A 19,225-nucleotide genomic window follows, 5' to 3' on the forward strand; every position below is an offset into this window, starting at 1 on the left:
AAAAATCCTTAGTGGGTGTCTAGGGCTATAAAACAAACTGACCCTTATGCGCTGTACTGTAAGTTACGTGGCACATAGATAAAAAGTTACTAAGAAATGGCAACATAGTTAAAGATTAAGGGAAACCGTTTCCTAGTACTGACAGTCTGAAGGACGTGTCAGTTTCCCCATAACAAATGAGCAAAAGCCCAGAGGAGCTCAGCTGATGGCTGTGCACCACTGGAAAAAGTCAGGTTCGGTTAGCCAAACTAAAGCAAAATGTTTGGTGGGTCCATAAAATTGCAGCTAAAAAATTGCACCTACGGGAAATCTTTCCTAACGCGTACTTGCAGAGTCAACACAGCCGTGGGATTATAAAACCAGGTTGCTATGTTAAGGTTATTTGTAGGTACCAAACCTTTGCTCTGTCAAAAAATTTAAAATGATTGCCACAGTGTTCAGAGAGGTGTCTGCTACAATCCACTGAGGCACACAAGCAACTGGGCAGGGTGATCTGCTTAGTGAAATGGAATAAGGGAACCTTTTCCTTGAAATTGTAGGTACACCCAGGGGCACATTACGTGTGGTTACTTACAGAACCAAGTGTGGCCCTTGTTGAAGTAGTAAGGAAAGCAAAACTCTCAAGGGACAGGCACAGATAAGTCTAGGACATTTGACTTAACAGTTGGGGGAGAAACAATATAGGACGATACCCAACTGGTTGTTGGGATTCACGAGGGCGCTTTGAGAATGGGTAGCACTGTCACCGTTTTAAAGCTGGTGCAGAAGGTGGCTATTTAGTGAGGTGGTTTGAAGTGGGAGACCGGAGAACGTGAAATGTGCTGAGGTCTTAATGGTTTGAGGACGACAAATAGCTGTGGCATAGGATGGGTTAGCCTTTAGGAGAATGGGTGCTAGAATGCTGGTGTGGGTGGAGAGTATGAGCCAAGAGAGGAGCGGATAATGGTGAGAGGGGGAAGTGGATTAAGTATATATGGTGACAGAAAGAGGTTGGTGGTGGGTAATGTCAGATTTTGCATATAGGAGTGTTGCCGGGGATGGGGTCAGATTAAGCAATAAACTATGGAATTAGCTGAACATTTTGCTTTGGCAACTAGTTTCACACTGCTAGAACTTTATATTCAATACTGCTTGCCACAAATTTGAATCTGTTCGTTTTTCCACGTCTGTTTTATAATGTTTATAATTATTCCTCTGTATGGCAGTATAGACTCGCTCAAGCTACTCATAGGCATCATGAATTAGAAATAGCTGTCCTGCCCAAAGTACTTGAATGCAATCTCTGTATTTTGCTGCAGTATATTGGATTGATAAAAGTTGAATTCATCAATGACGTATTGGCTGGAATTGTTTTGACACACACTGCATTATGAGCAGGGTGGACTAATGGTCTGCCAGTTATACTTCTGTGAATCATCCAGGTTTGGGCAGTAGGAGTGCGAAGCCGTGGGTATACAGAAATCCAGTGGGAACAGCAGTCTTTTATTTAGCATTTTTTAGTGGATGTAGTAGTGGACAGTAGTGAAAGTGTACAGTAAAGAGTAGCTCTGATTCACAAAGGCACTGTAGTGAGGAGTGGGAGAACCTTGCAGGCGTCCATATAGTGTCCCCATTAAAGCATATTTGGTACCATTTTAAAAGGTAGAGGCATTTTTGCAATTGCGTCTGTTCTTAATACTGCTTTCGTTTATTAAGTTGAATTCCTTTCAGTCTTTGCCCTTTTTTTCTTTTCTTCCAGTGTTTACATTGTGTTTCCCCATAGTGTTCTTCATCGGTCTTCTGCCTCAGGTTAACACATTTGTGATGTACCTCTGTGAGCAGCTGGATATCCATATCTTTGGTGGCAATGGTGAGTACGCTTTTTATTTTGACATTGTTGCTGAGGCACATGCAGTTACTGTATTTAATTTTGTGATTAGACCGATACATAGTGCTTTGAATCTACATTTGCCATCGCCCATTTGCTGTGTGTGTACGCACGCCACCCGGAGGTGGTGATTGGATCTGTCTGGTTCCAGTCCACATCGTAGTGCCTGAATGTCTGGTGCTGGGCGGATTGTGTGGGCAGTAGCTATCCATGATTTCATAGCTATTGCAAGGTTGAATGGTGTAGATTTTGTACCATTGGTAGACCTGGACAAGCTTCCAGTCTAAATCCGGGATAAAACAAGGACTCCTGCAGCCATTTCACAGATCATGATTGGAGCCAAGACCCCTATGAAGAAGTGTGCCTTTGAGGTTTCAACTTGCCTGATCCACAGGTCCCACCTGCAGCTGATCGATGTAACCGCTGAATTTGAAACACCCTCGGAAGAAAGGGGATGTGGATAAAATAAAGACACATTTCCACTCAACTTATACTGCGTGAAGATCTGCATGGATGAGAAGAGACGAGAAACAAAAAGTTTAATACAGCAACACACATCTCCCACATACAATGTCACATCCTAATATTCAAAATACCTGTAATCCTCTTCCTGTTATCTAGAGTATTGTGCTATGAAGATACCAAATGAGAAATCCTTATTTTCACTTTGTGTTGTTAGATTGTAGTTCTAAATTCTTATCTTGAATTTGTAATTGCTTCCAGGAGAAAGTCTCAACAGTCTTCCCTCATGAGGATTGTTCGTAAAGGAATTCTAATTAACTAAATTGAGCAAACCCAGAAACAGAACTTAAATTATTTCTTTACACATCCAGTTTAAGTCATTTGGTTGCAGGAAGGTAGAAACTCAAGGGCTCTGACTCTCCTTCAGAAGGTTACTGTGATTTCCCTGCACTTACTCTAAATTTCGATGAGTTCATGTGTACAACATCAATTTGTGCCCGAGCACATACAGTTCTTTTCCCCATTTAACTTCCTTCAAGAAATTGTTAAATTGAGGCACTGCTCTGAGCGCCATGTCACACGTCTAAGCAATATTGCAAGAAAAAATGGAGAAGCTGTTCCATTGTTTGTTTATTCACTTTTTATGCGCACCAGACCCGTGGGTAAAATGGCGCCATGATAAGAAGATGCAGAACTTACAAGTTACAGAATAAAAACAGTGTACAGTATCCAATATGCATATATAAATTTCACAGATACAAAATATACAATATACAAGATTACAATTTGGCAAATATTACAAATATAACTGCTAGTTATAAGCAGTAATACGTTGTTATTGCCCTAAATTAGGTGACGCATAGTCATCTAAACAGTAACACCAGTGGCCAAAGGTGTGGGGAGCGTCAGGTAGTGAACGACTAAGGGTCAGTGGAGATGATATGTTTGATTAAACTTTTTCTGAAGTGTAGGTAGGGTTGATCAGCTCTCAGGTCTTGTGGCAGTAGGTTCCAGATTCTAGCTGCCTTCACTGGGAAACTATTTCCTCCGATCGTATTGAGCCTGTATCTAGGTGTTGCCAGACAGTTAACGTTGCCTGCTATAGATGGTCTGTGAGAGATTTTCCTGTGGAGTTTATCCATAAGGTAACTAGGGGCAGCGTTGTTTAGAGCTTTATGGGTCAGAGATAGCATCTTTAACTGTATTTTATTTCCTAAGGCGTGTTGTATATCTGTACACCAAGACTTGTCCTTGGTACAGATGTCAGGTATGGCTATTGGTGACTCTAGTTCTTTTAATATCGGAAAGAGTTCTTTCATACTAGAGTTCGATTTGGCTATACGTTCGTCATAAGAGTTAAGTTTTGCTCGGCAGATTTCGTTTTTATAAAGCGAGGAGAGGGAGGTTAGTTTTGCCTTATTGTCATTTGAGGGGCAAAGCCTCCAAGTAGTTTCGCTTTTTCTTTTCAGGAGGCGTAGGTCTCTCAATTGTGGCATAAACCATTTATCTTACTCGCTCTCAGTTTCAGCGGCGCTATTTTGTCCAGAGTAGTAAGCATTATGCTGTTAAATTTGTTGGCTAGGGTACTGGGATCTAGATTTTCTGACAGAGCATTAAGAGTAGGTAGGATGGCAGGTATGACTTTCTCTACTGTGATGCACTTTTTATTTCTAGTTGAGCATAGTGGTGCTAGTGGTGGGGCCATAGGAGTAGGTCTGGTGGTGGATAAGGTAAAGGACACCAGTGAGTGGTCTGTCCAAAGTAGAGGCGTGATAGAGGAAATTGTGGCTGTGCAGTTATAGTCAGCTATCCAATCTAGCGTTCTTCCCTTCAAATGGGTAGGTTTACTGACTTTCTGGGACAATCCTAGAGCATTAATCATATTGGTTAAGGCCGGGGCATTTTTGTTCATAGGGTCATTAAAGCCTATGTTAAAGTCCCCTAATAGGAGTAGTTGGAAAGAAGGTTTAAGGTTGTGGGCAAGTACATTTTGCAGATCCTCCTCAAAGGTACCAATAGGACAAGGAGGGCTGTGTATTAGGTGGATGGTGAGTGATTGTGTTATTTATCTGTACTTTGGCAGATAGGGTTTCACATGAAGATAGCGATTGGGTAGGAGCTAGTCTAAGGGAGACACTTATTTTAGAGATGATGGGGATGCCGCCGCCTCTTGCGCCCTCTCGGTCTTGTCTAGCTATTGTATAGCCATCTGGGATGGCTAACATAAGCGATGGTCCTGCTGCATTATGTAGCCAGGACTCCGTAATTACAAGTAAGTCAAGGTTACCTTGTATGATAAAGTCTGCTATGTCCAGGGCATGGCCGATAAGTGATCTCGTGTTGAGAAGTGCACCTTTGAGGGAGGGGGTCTCAATTGCAGCTTTGGTTTGGAGGGGCTTGACTGTAATTGGATCAGTTATCTTGCCCTCATGAGTGTTAGTTGGGAGGGTCTCTGTTAGATGCAGAGGGTGGCAGTGACAACTTCGTATGACTGGGTTGCTTACTGCGCTGATAGTTTGATTTGAGATTGATAGGAGGTAGAGATCTTCTGAGAGGTTCATGCAGTTTTGTTAATCTGGCACGGAGTCTGAGGTTTCTGCAAGACGTGGCGCATGGTAGAGATGCATAGGTTGCCATCTCTAGGGCACTGGTCTGTTTAGGTGACACGGTAGTGGCATTATTCATAGCCGACTCGGTTAATTTTAGCAAGCTAGGATCTCGTGAGGGTGCTGGTATGAGCTCAGATGGACAAGTTTGGCTTCTGGTACCTGTGAAAGGGGTGACCGCCAGTAAGTGTAATAGAGTTATTAGGCTTAACATTTTCCTGATTAAGCGGTAGAGGTAGTACACTGCATGTGGGCACACTTCGGCTAGGCAAATGAGCAACAGGATTGGCAATGCACGTAAGTCACCTGGGCGAGGGTGTATCAATGTGCAGTGATAATAGGCAATACACGTAGGGCAGTTTAAGCACCTAGGCTATGTCTGAATAGCACAGGAAGATAAGGCAATACTTGTAAGTCAAATTAGGCATCTTGGCTAAATCTTAAAACACAGGGCAAATGCGGCAGTGCTAATAAAGCAAATGGGGCATCTAGGCTAAATCTTAAAACACAGGGCAAATGCGGCAGTGCTAATAAAGCAAATAGGGCATCTGGGCTAAATCTTAAAACACAGGGCAAATGCGGCAATGCAAGTAGGGCACCTTGAATAGCAAAGACATCTCAATAGAACACTCAAGGAGACAGGTCAGTTGATGCAGTACAGTGCAATGTACGCTGTAGCATGGGCAAAGTTTCGGAAGCGACTGGAAGGGCAGTGACATTACCCTGGTGATGCACATGGAGTCAGTCTGCACAGGTAGGGGTTCTGGCCGACGGCGTGACAGTGACGGGCTCGGGACAGGCAGGAAGGCAGCCTTTGTGATGGTGTGCCTTTGTGATGTGGGCCGGCTCAAAATCGCCTGCCGGCTCACGATTGGTGTAGAAAAGCACCAGACTACCAATGAGGGTACAGAGGTGAATTCGGCAGCAGAATGGAAGAGGGTGCACTGGAAAACATGTGGGCGGCCATCTTGGACTTGCCTAAACTCGTGGGCAGTAATTGTGGCTCCAGCTTGTATTAGGGTCACAACGTGGGCATCTTAGTGTCTATGGACATGGGCGGCCGTGCTAGATAATTGCATTTAAATTTACTGCATAATCACGGCCTTCCACCGCGTCGCTGTAGCTGGCATCAGATAATTGCCTAATGCAGCATCTGTTCAACAAAGTAAATACCTTGCTCACATGAGTCTCTTGCGCACAGCGTAGCGCTGAATTGCCGCGACTAGTGTTCCGCTAATACACAGCTCTGTGCTCTCAAGACAAACTCTAACGTTGGATGAGCATTGAGATGACAAGAGCAAAAATGACACTCGCTCGCACTGGGAATGCTGTAGTCTTTATCAAATTTACTTTATGGATTCCTCTTTAAAAGGTGCACAGGTCAGAAATGCTTTTAACGACTAAAAATACATATATATATTTGAGGATTGGCTTAGAATCACATGCTTTGCATAGGCTGTCATCTAGTGGTAGGTGTGGAGTATTGCATAACTTGTTTTCGAAGTTCGAAAAGGGACATCGACTGGGCATGTCTGTAATACTATCCCTAGTGTGACGTACCAATGGTCCTTCACATGTCAAGGTCCCTCAGATTATTTTTTTCTGCCATAGTGGTTGGTCGTATGTTGCGGAGTTCGTGGCTTATAGCCTTTATTTAGTTATTGTTATCAATAGAACTTTTCATTATCGTTCGTCAACATCTTCGATGATCAACGCTGCAGCAGACTTCCTGACAGCGTTTTCAACAAAGAAGCGCTTCAACATCCATTCCAGCGACTGTCGTCTACCTCGGCCTACACCTGGCGGAAGCCTGCACAGTTGTGAGAGAGGGGGGTGTTACAATACATATATATATATTCCCCTTAGAGAATGCATTGATTCCCTTTATTCTGTTCAATTTCCCTGTTCTTCAGTCATGGAAAAGACTCCATTTAAATGTTGTCCTTCCGGCCATAAAAAATATCCTGGGAAGGACACTCCCCGGGTGTCCAATCGCTGCCTCCCGAGTGGAAACTTTAAAGGATCAACACACTACCCTTTGCACAGCCCACGCCATGCAAGTGGAAGCTAGGGTAGACTTCAAAACGGGCACCGAAGAGTCAGAAGAACAGGGTGCTTTAAGCGCACAAAGTGACGCCGAAGATGATATGGGATCAGCAGATTCCCAAGTGCCAGTCCCCCCCCTCACTCCCCTCCCCCATCCCCACTCCAGAAGACAGGCCGGCAGCACTGCTATGGATAATACCCCATGCGATAGGGGCACCTACATTTGGGGTTGTGATGTGTGCTCATCACGCGAGTGAGCAACCCCCAGCCAGTTGACAACTAAATTGTCTAAATATGGTTATGCGGTACCAAAATGCTCCTCCGTGCATGTACATCTATGAAGTCCTTAGCGCACACCCCACGTGTGCAGCACGACAACCCTAAAAAAAATTGAGCGAGGCGTCTACCTTGCATAAAAAATAATTTGCCCATGTTTCAAAAGTGCACCCTATTGAACGTATGCCAAAACAAACACATGTGGTGTCCAATGTTTAGAAAATGCATGCTCCTGAACGTTTGTTGAAACCTCCTAGACAAGTAACGAGTTCTTCTAAACCGTCGAAATGCCCTCAGATACCAAAACTTAGGCGCACGTACATGCATTGCCGCAAGACCCTCACTACACTGAGGCCTTGTCAGTTTTGTCAGAAGCTTTGCTTTCTGACCACAAATATGATCCTGAAGAGGTTCTTTACTCTTTTTTATTTATTTTTTTAACTATCTTTTTTGAATTTTTGAGAGACAAATGCAGGTCAACATAAGCAGGGATTGAGCGGACATGAAAAGAAAACATGGGAAAGTGAGCATCACATGAAAAATCCAGCATCAAAATACAATATACTGTCCAAAACCACATTAGCTTGAAGTGTTCCAAACCCTCTTAGCAATCAGAGCAAAGCGAAGTATTTATACAACCTAGGCTTGTATGCCCCATGATAAGAATCTTGTGTATAATTGATAAAGGGAAGCCACGTGGCAATGTAAGAAATGTTCTGCCCCTCAGAGCTGTAATTTTCTCAGAAGCCAAGATCTCCCACACATTCCCCCACCAGATGGCTAGCACAGGGCCGTCTTGACGATTTCCAGTTGCAGGCAAGGAAGATCTAAGCTGCAAGGAGAAGATGGGAAGGATGTTTGGACAGTCAGCGGATAGTCCATCACTGCAATCCCCTAACAGGACAAGCAAGGGGTTCAATCGAGCACCTTGGTCCGGGGCAGTGTGTTTTATGGGTACCTGGGTGCTGAGGGTAGGTAGACAATATACCTGTAAGTGACCTCTAAGCCACCCCCATTAAGTCGACTTTTATGATTCCCATTTGTTTCATGTCTTCAGATCCTGTTGTCATAGTTAGTCAGTTATGTAGTATTCTTGCAAGCCTGACCTTCACCCCACGGAGATAAAACGGGGATACACCTAATGTCACAACAGGTATGAATGCGGATCACCAGGGGTTCCTTAGAGTGCAAACGAGGAGAGATAATGGGCAGCCCTTCCTTGTGCCTATGAGGACTCTGATTAAGGGGGAGGCCAGAGTGCGGGAGAGCCAAACAGTCAAAAGCCTTATGGGCATCGAGAGCTAAAAGACCAGCTTGTAGGTTTGCTTTGCCTGCTATATCTACCAAGTACCAGGTTGAGGGCTGTCCTAATGTTGTTGTGGGTGGAGTGCTGGCTAATGAAGCCGGTCTGGTCCAGATGGACCAGGGTGGGGAAAAAAGGTCATGAGCCGGGTGGACAGAATTTTTGAGTATATTTTAGCATTATTTTTTTTCCAATTTTATTGTTTTTATAAACAAACACAACATTAACATTGTTTCAAAGGCAATGAAAATTCCCAAGTGAGGCGAGAATCCTGAGACGGAGAAAAAGAAACCAGAGCATGGTCAGAAAGAGCAATGACATGGATCTTACTCTCTGGGATAGAAGGGGCCAAGGAAGAAGACTCCAAAAGCGTGTCGATGCACAAATATCCCGAATGCACATGAGAATAGCGCATATAATCCCTCAAAGCTGGATTCTTCAGCCGCCAGATAGCTACCAGTCGTAGCTCATGAATGAGCTGCATGAGGGTTAAGGAGCTCCGGAAATCGACCCTGTTAGCAGCAAGGGTCAGGCGCACCATTAAAGTCCCTCCCCCAATGACTAGGGACCCTTCAGTGAATGAGTAACTTACTCCGGAGGTCCTATAGAAATGGGTCTTGGCAATCGTTGGGGGCATAGGCCGACACAAATGTAAAAATGTTACCCATGTATGATCCCTTGACCCCCAAGTATCTGCTGTTGTGATCACGCAGGCCTCTAGCCTTAATGAAGGGAATGGATTTAGCAAAAAGGATAGCTACGCCCCTCCTCTTAAAGCCACTAGTTGCAAAGAGGCCTGGCGAAAATCTTTGGTGTCCAAACCTTTTTTCACCAGCCCTCAAACTTTCTCTTGTAAAAAGACCACTGACGGGGAGAGATCAGTGAGTCTAGCCATGATGGGCTTGCTTTTGATTGACCTTTTCCTTTTTGCCATAACTCCAGTATTGCCTTTAAGTGCAAAGTGATATATCAATGTCCACAGTGTCCTAGATATTGAAGTCCCCCTCAGGGTGTAGGAGGTGTGTGTGACACATCCCAAAAGGGTATCTACTTAACTGAAACTGAAGGAGTGTAAATTTTGAAGTGTATTTTATTGTGGCCAATTGCCCTTTGTAAAGAAGGCTTATTTTCAAACTGACAAACTAATAAATTATTCTAATAATTAACCTGGAGTATGTGTTATTTGAATACCTGTCACTGAATATCTGTTAAAACCCTACAGCTCAAATTGACCCCTCTTGAGATATGCCTGGCTGCTCAGTCACTCTACCAACTTGTGCAGTACAGGCCTATACCAAAGGTTGGGTTGCCTATTGCCAAGAGGACACGTTTGGTGTAGTCTCCCACAGGATTACTACATACAATCTTGCCTAACAAGCAGTCGAGTATGGAAGTAGAATGGACTGTATTCCTTTATTCAGATTGGATTTTCTTTTTTGTAATATAGATAAACCTTAAGCAACTAACATAGCTGTGTGCGGTTTTCAATTTGGAAATGTGCAGACGTCAAGTGCAGTTTAAAAAACAAACTCCAGGCCCAGCACATAACCCGACATCTCTGCCTCACAACAAGCCGACCCATTCACCTCGGGAGCACCTGGGCCTTGAAACCAATACACAAATGGAGCAGGAGCACGGCAAGCAAGGTAGACTGAGCCAGCACGGTTCCATGTCATTTCATTGTGGGATGTTTTTTCACGAGGTTTTTTACCGCAATTTTTTTTTTTAAAACACCCATCACATTTCTTTTGGGAGGGGGTAGGGTTCCGCCCCAACCCCCTCCCATTTTCTCAAAAATTCGATGGGTTTTTTCGAAAAAAAATCACAGTAAAAAAACCCTGCGAAAAAAAAATCCTGCGATTGAAATGACGTTGTACCGGCAGCACATTATCTTTCATCATTCACTCAGGATTTCTGACTGCTCAAGTTTCCTGTGTTCATGCGTGAAAAGGCCCAGGCAGTTTCGTTTATTCAGTGACTTCTTGTAATTTTCTTAAATTTTAAATGGGAGAGGAAAAACTACAATGCCAAGAATCCAAAGAAAAAACAGGACTGGAAGGCCTTCTCATACATTGCCACAGGAAACTTGAGTGGTCTGTGATCCTGCCCTCAGAATAACCTGAAAGCTTGCTCATTGAATTTTCTCATATTTTCATTCAGTAAGTAAAATGGCACCGCTGTTTTCTCCAAGTTTCGATGTCTCAGCAGACACAGTATATCATCTGCCACCACCCACCCAATAAAACCGAGGAGTTTATTTAGAGTGTTTATGCGTTTTCACATTTTTAGAAATGCGTGATTAAACGCCAGTGCTGTTTGGCCTGCTTTATGGAATCCCACATCTGAGCATTTATTACTGTGGTCAAATAGAACAGCCTTTCTTCTCCTTATAGCCACTAAAATTAAAACACCAGTGACCAAAGTGCTGTTAGAACCAAAGCCAGCATGCTATGCAACACCAATCACACACCATACCCCTTTGACTTCCTAACCTTTTATGTCACTTGGAGGACTATGAAACCACAGTAGCGGATAGAGTCTGGGCTAATTTATACAAGCCACATTTGTGTTGGGCAATTTTTAATTTTGTTGCAGATCCTGGCCCGAGTGGCTCGGCTGGCGGGACCGGGCACAATGTTAACTCTTTCAGCAGCACATCTTCTAAGCCTGATCAGCGGGGCATTAGTACGCCTGAAATTCATGTCACAGTTTCTGCAAGTCAATAAAATGAAAAGCGATTTAGTGGTTTTTCAACGCAAATTGCAATGAGATACTGCTTATTCCAAAACTCATGCCACCTCCCCCTTTGAGCCAATGCATGAGATCAGTCTTAAACACCTCACTTACAAGACTGCATTTCTCATTGCCATTACATCTCTTAGGTAGGATTTTCATAGTAATGGTAAATGTCCTGAACTGTCAACCCCAGAACTTTTTGCTTTATTGGTGGATAATTTTTCCTTATCTCTTTGAGTGCAAACCTTTTTCCACACTCACAGAATCTTTTACTCTTTTCATGGGAGTCATTTTTTAGACTCTCCATAGTCTTTTAAAAGTTATCCTCTTTGACAACCTTTTGGCAATAAATGCCTGTTGTTGCTGGGCTGAGAGAACTACAGTTCCCAAGGCTAGAAAGGATCTTTGGATCCCTTTTACATTTTATTTGGTGAAACCAGCACACCCCATCTTATGTGGAGTGCTTGGGAGATGCAATGTATCCCCTTTCACACTAAAACTGTAACAATTCTGTTACCGGGACAAGCTTATCTTCAATGGCTGGTGGCAGTGATATACCTTTTACTAATTTGGCGCACCTTTACCGCGGGCTGTATTCACAGGTGCAGTAAAGGCACCCAAGGCTTGGCCCCTGTCTTGTTTTATCGCCATTTTAGTGTTTCTTGTCCTTCCTTCCCCTGACATCCAGGGCGGGAAATTCCTTTGTCCCCGCCCAGGCTCTAGTCTTTCTGTGAAGGCAGGAAGCGATGGAGGAGTCCAAACCTCACAACCCTTTGTCTTACTCCTTGCCTGAATGGGGACACATCCCAGTGGGGGCGCTGGGTGTCCTGATAAGACAACCAGACTGCCCCTTGTTGTAAAATGCAGGGAGTGATTGCAGAAGTGCTGGAATTCCTGTTAAATATTCCGAACCTGGAAGCTAAAGACAAGTCGACCACTGGAACCAAAACCAAAGAGGATGATGAAGGAAAAGCAGCGGAGACTATTTGCTGTCTAACCCGAGCCTGCAGTAGCCCTTCCTTCTAATTGACCTGGGGACTCGGAACACGACGACCCCGACCCAGAGCCTGGGAGACCCACTAGACTTGAGAAGACCTGCAGTTTGAGCCATCCCAGGCCATGCTGCGACCTTGTGGGCTACAATGCCCCAATAGCCTGGGACCTTGAGCCATTGTGCAGTGCAGTCTTCCGAGTTCTGAATCTCGCTGAAACTTCGTGGGCATTTTGCTGGATCACTAGAGACACAAATTGAGTCTGAAAGTCCCCTCACCCAAGAGTGCTGGACCTTTGTAACGACGAGAATCCGTCTGGTGATATTCGGTCTTCTGTAAAAGGTGCCAAATCCACAGAGCTGCGTCCATCCGCGAGGAAATCTTTGCCTAGAGCCTTCCCCGTTTATCGCTGCTGCAAAATCCCTTCCAGGGTCCTGTTTTCAGTCTCCACGACAAGGAATCCACTGGCCGGGTTTTTGGCTGCAGATCCTGAAGTCCTCTTGCTGCAAAATCTTCTGTGCTGAGGTACTGTGCTGGCTTGGATATTTACCTTAAGTCTCTTGTGATTCCTCTGTAGTTGTGCAGTGTTTTCTGTGATTGGGAGGCCTCTCGTCCAGTTCACCTAGTCCCACTGCTGGAATCCTCTCGTCCAGTTCACCTAGTCTCACTGATGGAATCCTCCTAGGGTGTCTTCTGTGAAGCCCCTGGACCCTCAATACTCTCCCGTTAGAATAGTCTTCCTAAGGAACTTTGACTTTTGCTACTTAAGAACCTATCCTGACACTGCCTATTGCACACTAGACCCTAGTGAGCCCCCCAGCCCCTCTTATGCTACTGAGACACTCATGCTCCAAGAATAATGGAAATACTTTGAAGAAATTCGGCCTTTTGCCCAGAAAAGAGAATAAGTTACTTGCGTGTAAAATGTGTTGGTTGGTAACTGTAACTCAGAGTGAACAGTTGCAAAAGTTCTTACTTACCTTGAATGTGTGTTGCACTATTCTGAAAAGTACATGTAACCTCTTTCTTTCCGTAGAAATTGTTTCTCCATTCTAACAGAGTAGGTATAAGGGTGTATTACCTGTGATTTGGTTGTACCTCTTCCCAATAGTAATGCTGTTGGTTTCACTTCACTATTCCTGTTAGGATATATGTGTGAGTGTTCCCTGTCCAGAATAAGTCTGCATTAGGTTTTACCTACCTAGAATAACTGAGTCATTCATAAAGTGTAACATTGGGTTTTGCTTTCCCTGGTCTGTTTTAGACAGACACAAAAATAATTTTAGGTTTATACCTGCCACAAATTGCTGATGACTCCTTTTAAAAAGTATATGGGTTTTACTTGCCTTGAGTTAGCTGTGTGCCATCCAAAAATATGTTGCAAGAGTTACTGCTTAGCTCAATCTGTGTTTCACTTATCTCAAAAGCACCTGTAATTGAATATTGCATCCTTAGGTTTTACTCTCCTAGTAAGTGTTCCACTATTCACAAAACGTATTTTGTTCAGTTGACTGTGATTTGTTGCTGAGTCACGTTACAACTGGTTGGGTCGACTACCATTGAATTACTGAATGTAATCTGAAAGTAACCATTGGTTTTTACTCCACAAGAATAGGTGGGACCTATATTGAATGTGTATGAAAAGGAGTGACTTCCCTAGAGCTACTGTTAGGTGTTCCAAAGAAGGTTATGCACTTTGGTCTGTGTAACTTTAAGCATAGTGTTGTCTTTTTATAATTGTGGTTATATGCAGTGTGATGGTACTTATTCCCCCCAAGATTTATCTGGGCCTACTTGCATTTAAATAAACCATTTATTTTTACAACACATAGTGTTTGAGTGTTTCCTTGGACCATTTGTATTACAATTTCATTTGTACTGATTCTACTGCCCTCTCTCCCTCCTAAAATGAGCCTGGCTGCTCTGTCTATGCTATCGACGAACTCGGGAGGTACAGCCTTATACTAAGCGTGGAGTCTTGTACTGTCTCAGTTGATCCCTTGTTGCCATTCATAAAGACACAGTGGTAATAAGAACACATCCACGTTTTTCTCCTCAATTTATTTAAAAGTTGCATGTCAACCAGTCCATGGAACTTCTAACTTTCTTCCAAAACCCTACCCATTCAGCAGAAAAGAGCCTCCATACATTAGATGTTAGACAGACTCCAATGCATTACCTTAACAAAACAAAGCCAATGAGAAAGACTGATCAGTTCTTTGTGTCCATGGCTACTGGAAGAGAAGGGGATCCTGTCTAGAAGTCCGCTATCTCAAGATGGATAGTAGGCTGCATTAAGATCTGCTATTCCCTTTCAGACAAACTCTGCCTTTCACGGCCAGAACGCACTAAACACGTGGTACAGGAGCTGCTTAAGATTTCATTGCAAATGTCCCTTTAGATGCCATTTAAGGCAGAGCTACTTGGAGTTCTATACATACTTGAACACATCATTGCTGTCGCTACACACATTCCAAACAAGGTTCCCAAGTGGGACAAGCAGTGTTAAGACATCTCTTTGCTGCTGTACCTTCAAGCATACCACCACCTTCTTCAGGTACTGCTTGCTAATCTCTGCAAAGCAAGCGATTCTAGTCAGATGGCATACATTACTTAACATACTAGTATTTCTAATGCTTGAATCTACATGCGCCCACCCTTCCTCCTGTCATGCAGTTGAAGGTACAGGGGCATTTTATACCTACTTTTTTGTACTCACGCATTCACTTCATGCTCCCTCATGTCAGAAACAAAACAATCTGAAGGACCTGGACACATGAAGGACCATGGGTGCAATGAACGTCACACGAGAGAGTCTTACAGACACGCCCAGTTGACATCCCTTTTCGAACTTTGAAAACCAGTCATGCAATATGTTGGGTAGTTTTGTTTAAGTCCACTTATTGTAGGACATTATCAAACTTACCCCTTGGTATAAAGAACCCCAACTTCTAGTATAAGTCGACTCAAGGTTTTAGTAGTATGGCAAGGGTAGCCAGGCTTATTTTATGAGGGAGATGTGAGCTGTAGATCAGTACAGAGAATATATAGTATACATCGGCCCAAAGAAACACTTATATACTTTGAGTTATATCAAAAGTTATTTATTGTATATATACACAAGCAAGCGATAAATCTTCAGAGAAGTATTATTTCAAAGCTAATTAACACAATCAAAAACCATTGAAATAACTAAGGCACAGTGTAAAACTTATGAATGCAATTCAAAGGTAAGTAAAACCACTGTAATAGTAACTCAAAATATTCTGTTACAGGAATAAAATGTATGAACACCACCAACAATATCAGATAAGCACTTTTCAAGACTTGGACTATACCTTTCAGAGGCCTTAATGCTTTAGCAGTCCATCACTATCTAGGTAAGAGTTCTTCAAAGTCAGATTGGAGGGGGAAGTAGGTAAGGCGCAGTTGCAGAAAAGGCAACGTTCCAAAGGATTCTTCTGTTGTAAGTATCAAGATTTTGTTGGTCAAAAAATGTTCAGGGACCTCGAGAAAAGCTCCCTGTATGCACTCAAGTGGTGGGCCTGGTCGAAGGTGCATGGGCGAACACCCAAACATCGGAATAGGCAATCCAGCAACAAAGGAGTGACGGAATGACTCAAGGTAAGTATTACCTCGAGTCCCACAGTACCTGAGGAGTTATGAAGATGGAAAAAGCTGGATGCATTCATGATGCAGCAGTGGTAGACCCGGTCTCCTGTTCCTCGGTTGTGGTAACAAAAGGCGGCACTCGAGAAGGGATTTCACAGCACCAGTTTAGAGGGGGTGGGAGGGTCCCAGCAAAATATTCTTAGTGCTCCAACGCAGATCTGTGGTTTTGGACCAATGGAGAACGGTTCTTGTCTGATCGATTTACCTCGCTTGCTCGGGCCTGAGTGGAATTTGAGGAGTGGTATCTTGCCTCTGGAGGTCCTGAAGGAGTCCACCAAAGTTTCGGGAGGATTCGTTCTTGGCAAGACTATGCACTGCAGGATAGTCGCAGGTCCCAGGGTATTGGCGGTTTCCAGCCCAGGAGGTTACAGGTCATTGTGGGAGCGCTCTGATTATGTCCACCAGTTCAAGGGAGGAATTCATCTTTTTTGGAGCTTCGCTGTCGATTCGAAAACAGGGTCAGGACAGCAGCCGTCACTTCAGCTGATTTCACCTGTCGCTGGAAGGTGCTGCAGGCGTCTCTGGTCATCTTCGATTCTTCTGTTCCAGTGGTCGTCTTATCTTCATCTTCAGGATCCTCATCTTCTATCCAGTAACCCAGTCAATCGACACTCGTACTACATTCAAACCTTGGGTGTTGTGCTGTCCTTTTAGGACTGCCAACCTCCCAGTTTGACCTGGTTTCAGGCAGGCATGCCAGAAGACAAAACAGCAGATTTTTGGACTTCTTCCCGGCTTCCTGTCCTCAGAGACACTGGAGCCTCATTATGCTTCTCAAAGGATTCCCGCCAAAGACCAAAGTCAAAACCTGAACCTTCCTCACACGGCAGAAGGACCATGAAAGGGCTAGTACACAACAAATGGAGAAAAAAAGAAAACCGCCACCATTTTGGGTCAATGGTGACCCTTCTGTGCATTACTGCGGCTGTGAACAGCCAGGGTAGGAAAAATGCATAGAAGTCGGTAGAACGCATCCACTGCCACCAGCCATTCAGGTTTGCTTGTTACTGTAACACATGATGCAGGAGTAGTGAGAAAGGTAATGCAGTGTAACCCTTCAACACGCCACATAAGGTGGTGTGTGCTGATCTCACAAAAGGCAAGGCAAGGCAAGGTAAGATGGATCCAAAGTATTCCCCTATCCTTGGGAACTGTGGTTCTCACAAGGAAAATAAGAGAATAAAAAGGAAAGCCCAAAGGGCTCCCAGCAACACTGCACTAAAGGTGCTGTATGCTGCAAAAGTAAATTACAGATGCCTTGTCCATAAAATAAAGTACAAATATAATGAACAAGGATCCCCATAGTCGCAGAAAAAGAATGAATGGTGGGGAAAAAGGTCCCACTCATTCAGGAGAATAGACAAAAAGATCTAGGAGTCCAGCAAAAGGTGCTTAGGGTCTCGCAGGTAGAGGGGATTTGGCATGAAAATGAAAAATATCCTAACACAATACTCTGCACCTACCACTAGATGGCGGCCGACGCAAAGCATGTGAATTTAATCTGGTGCAAACATCAGAAATTAAAATGTAGTAAGAGATTTATAAAATCAGAATGTAACTTGACTTCCATGCAGTTAAAAACGCTGCGCTTCACTGTTATCCTGCCAATGTTCCACTGAGCTTTCTCATTGACGTAGGAGACTCTTCCCGACTTTAAATCTTCACCGGAAAACTTGTTTCTTGTAACTCCCAATTTCTTGTCAAGAAATTGGGAGTTAATTTAAACATGACCTTCCTGCTTGATTACTTAAATGAAAGGCAGTTTAGAGCAAGGCACGTAGTTCCTTTTTGTTTTGATCTCCACCAATCATCTGTTGGACATAACTCTTGACTCTAAAAGCACTAGTTAATGTCAAATAAACATCCACCTACCCTAAGTGTAAGCACCCCAGTACCCTGTTACACCCAAGCACAGAATCTCCCAAAATTAGAAAATTCACCAACCCTGTGTATGCGCTTAACTGTTATGAACTTGACAGCAGCCACGGACGATGAGGGGATGACTCCTGCAGCTTAACAGCACCAACTCCTGTGAAGTACTGGTGAAGCCCTGCTCCTCTGCCTCATCTCAAGAAGACCCTTGTCAGTACTTCAACCCCTGGACTGGTGTCAGTCCTCACCACGGCTAGAGCAGGAGGTAGGTGGACTGGGTACAGCTGCATAGTATAACTTGGACCAGAACTGCCGCAAGTCTCCTTACTGAGGGTGATCTTTCCAATGATACGCCCCTCTATTCATCAGGAATACACAAGAACCGAGAGTAAATCAATTGAAGGAGCACGAGAATGCAAGCACCACCAGTGTGCCAGGCTGCAAGAAAAGGAACCGGTTTTAGAATGAAGTCAAAGAATCAAGAAGAACTGGAATACGTGGCAGAAGAACTAACCTTACTAATCTGGGCACCAGACTTCATCTATTTCTGGATGATGTAAGTCATATCTCCAACCTCGGTTCTCACCACTATGAAATACAAGGACAGGAAAACGACGTAATTATCTATGACTTCAATTAAAGAAGGAAGGCTTGGCCAAACATGGGGTCTTACTGACAGGGTCGTAGAAGGAGCAGTCAAGGGAAGGTGATGCTGAGGAGGATGTCCAATCTTCCAAGAAGTAAGCAAAAACACGAGGGAAAGGTTAGTAAGGAACTAGAAACCTGGGTGGCACGAGGGACGCACTAGGAACGGGAAGGTGCGCATGGTGATTACTTCAAGGCGTCCATGGTTCCGTGCACTTAAGAGAGTTCTTGCGTAAGGTTTCCAGTAAAGGGGAAAAGACAGTGCAGCACTAGTGGGAACATCAAGGCAATCCGTGGGACAGGCAGGTAGATTCAATACTGGACGATCAACAAAGCAAGCACATTCAGAAGGCAGAGGCAGTCCGAGGGACGGCAAGTTATGTTTCAATACTGTGCGGTCAACAAACGAAGCAAATTCAGAAGACCTAGGCAGTTCTCTGGGACAATATGCAGGATCGGAAACATGAAACTCGGGCGGAATTCTACAAAGGCACGAACTTCAATCAGAAGCATCTTGCTTGATGACGGGTAGTGCCTTATGGGATTGAAATGGTCAGACCTTGCATTGTGGAGTGGCGCGGGTGGTCACGTGGTCGTTCCGAACCGCAAGCCGTGCTGCAGTGGAACGCACCGTTGTAGAGCAGCGTGTACGTGCTCTACATGCAGCAAATCACCATGGCAATTTCCAACGTCGAAAGAAGGGGGGGGCCGCAGACTGGAGCAAACAGAGCAAACATGTCTGCCGGGT

At 44.1% G+C, this 19,225-nt stretch overlaps 1 protein-coding gene across 5 annotated transcripts in view; it reads left to right on the forward strand.

Moving 5' to 3' along the window:
- Positions 1–19,225, forward strand: part of PCNX1 (pecanex 1) — a 1,666,514-nt gene that overhangs the window by 731,471 nt on the left and 915,818 nt on the right. For all 5 annotated transcript variants that reach the window (XM_069638600.1, XM_069638595.1, XM_069638598.1 and 2 more), the window contains exon 15: positions 1,739–1,849. In XM_069638600.1, coding sequence (XP_069494701.1) covers positions 1,739–1,849 — 111 coding nt within the window. The remainder of the gene's footprint in view (positions 1–1,738; positions 1,850–19,225) is intronic.

This window comes from Ambystoma mexicanum, chromosome 14 (assembly GCF_040938575.1).
Source record: "Ambystoma mexicanum isolate Mex_15411 chromosome 14, UKY_AmexF1_1, whole genome shotgun sequence".
NCBI classification, from domain to species: domain Eukaryota; kingdom Metazoa; phylum Chordata; class Amphibia; order Caudata; family Ambystomatidae; genus Ambystoma; species Ambystoma mexicanum.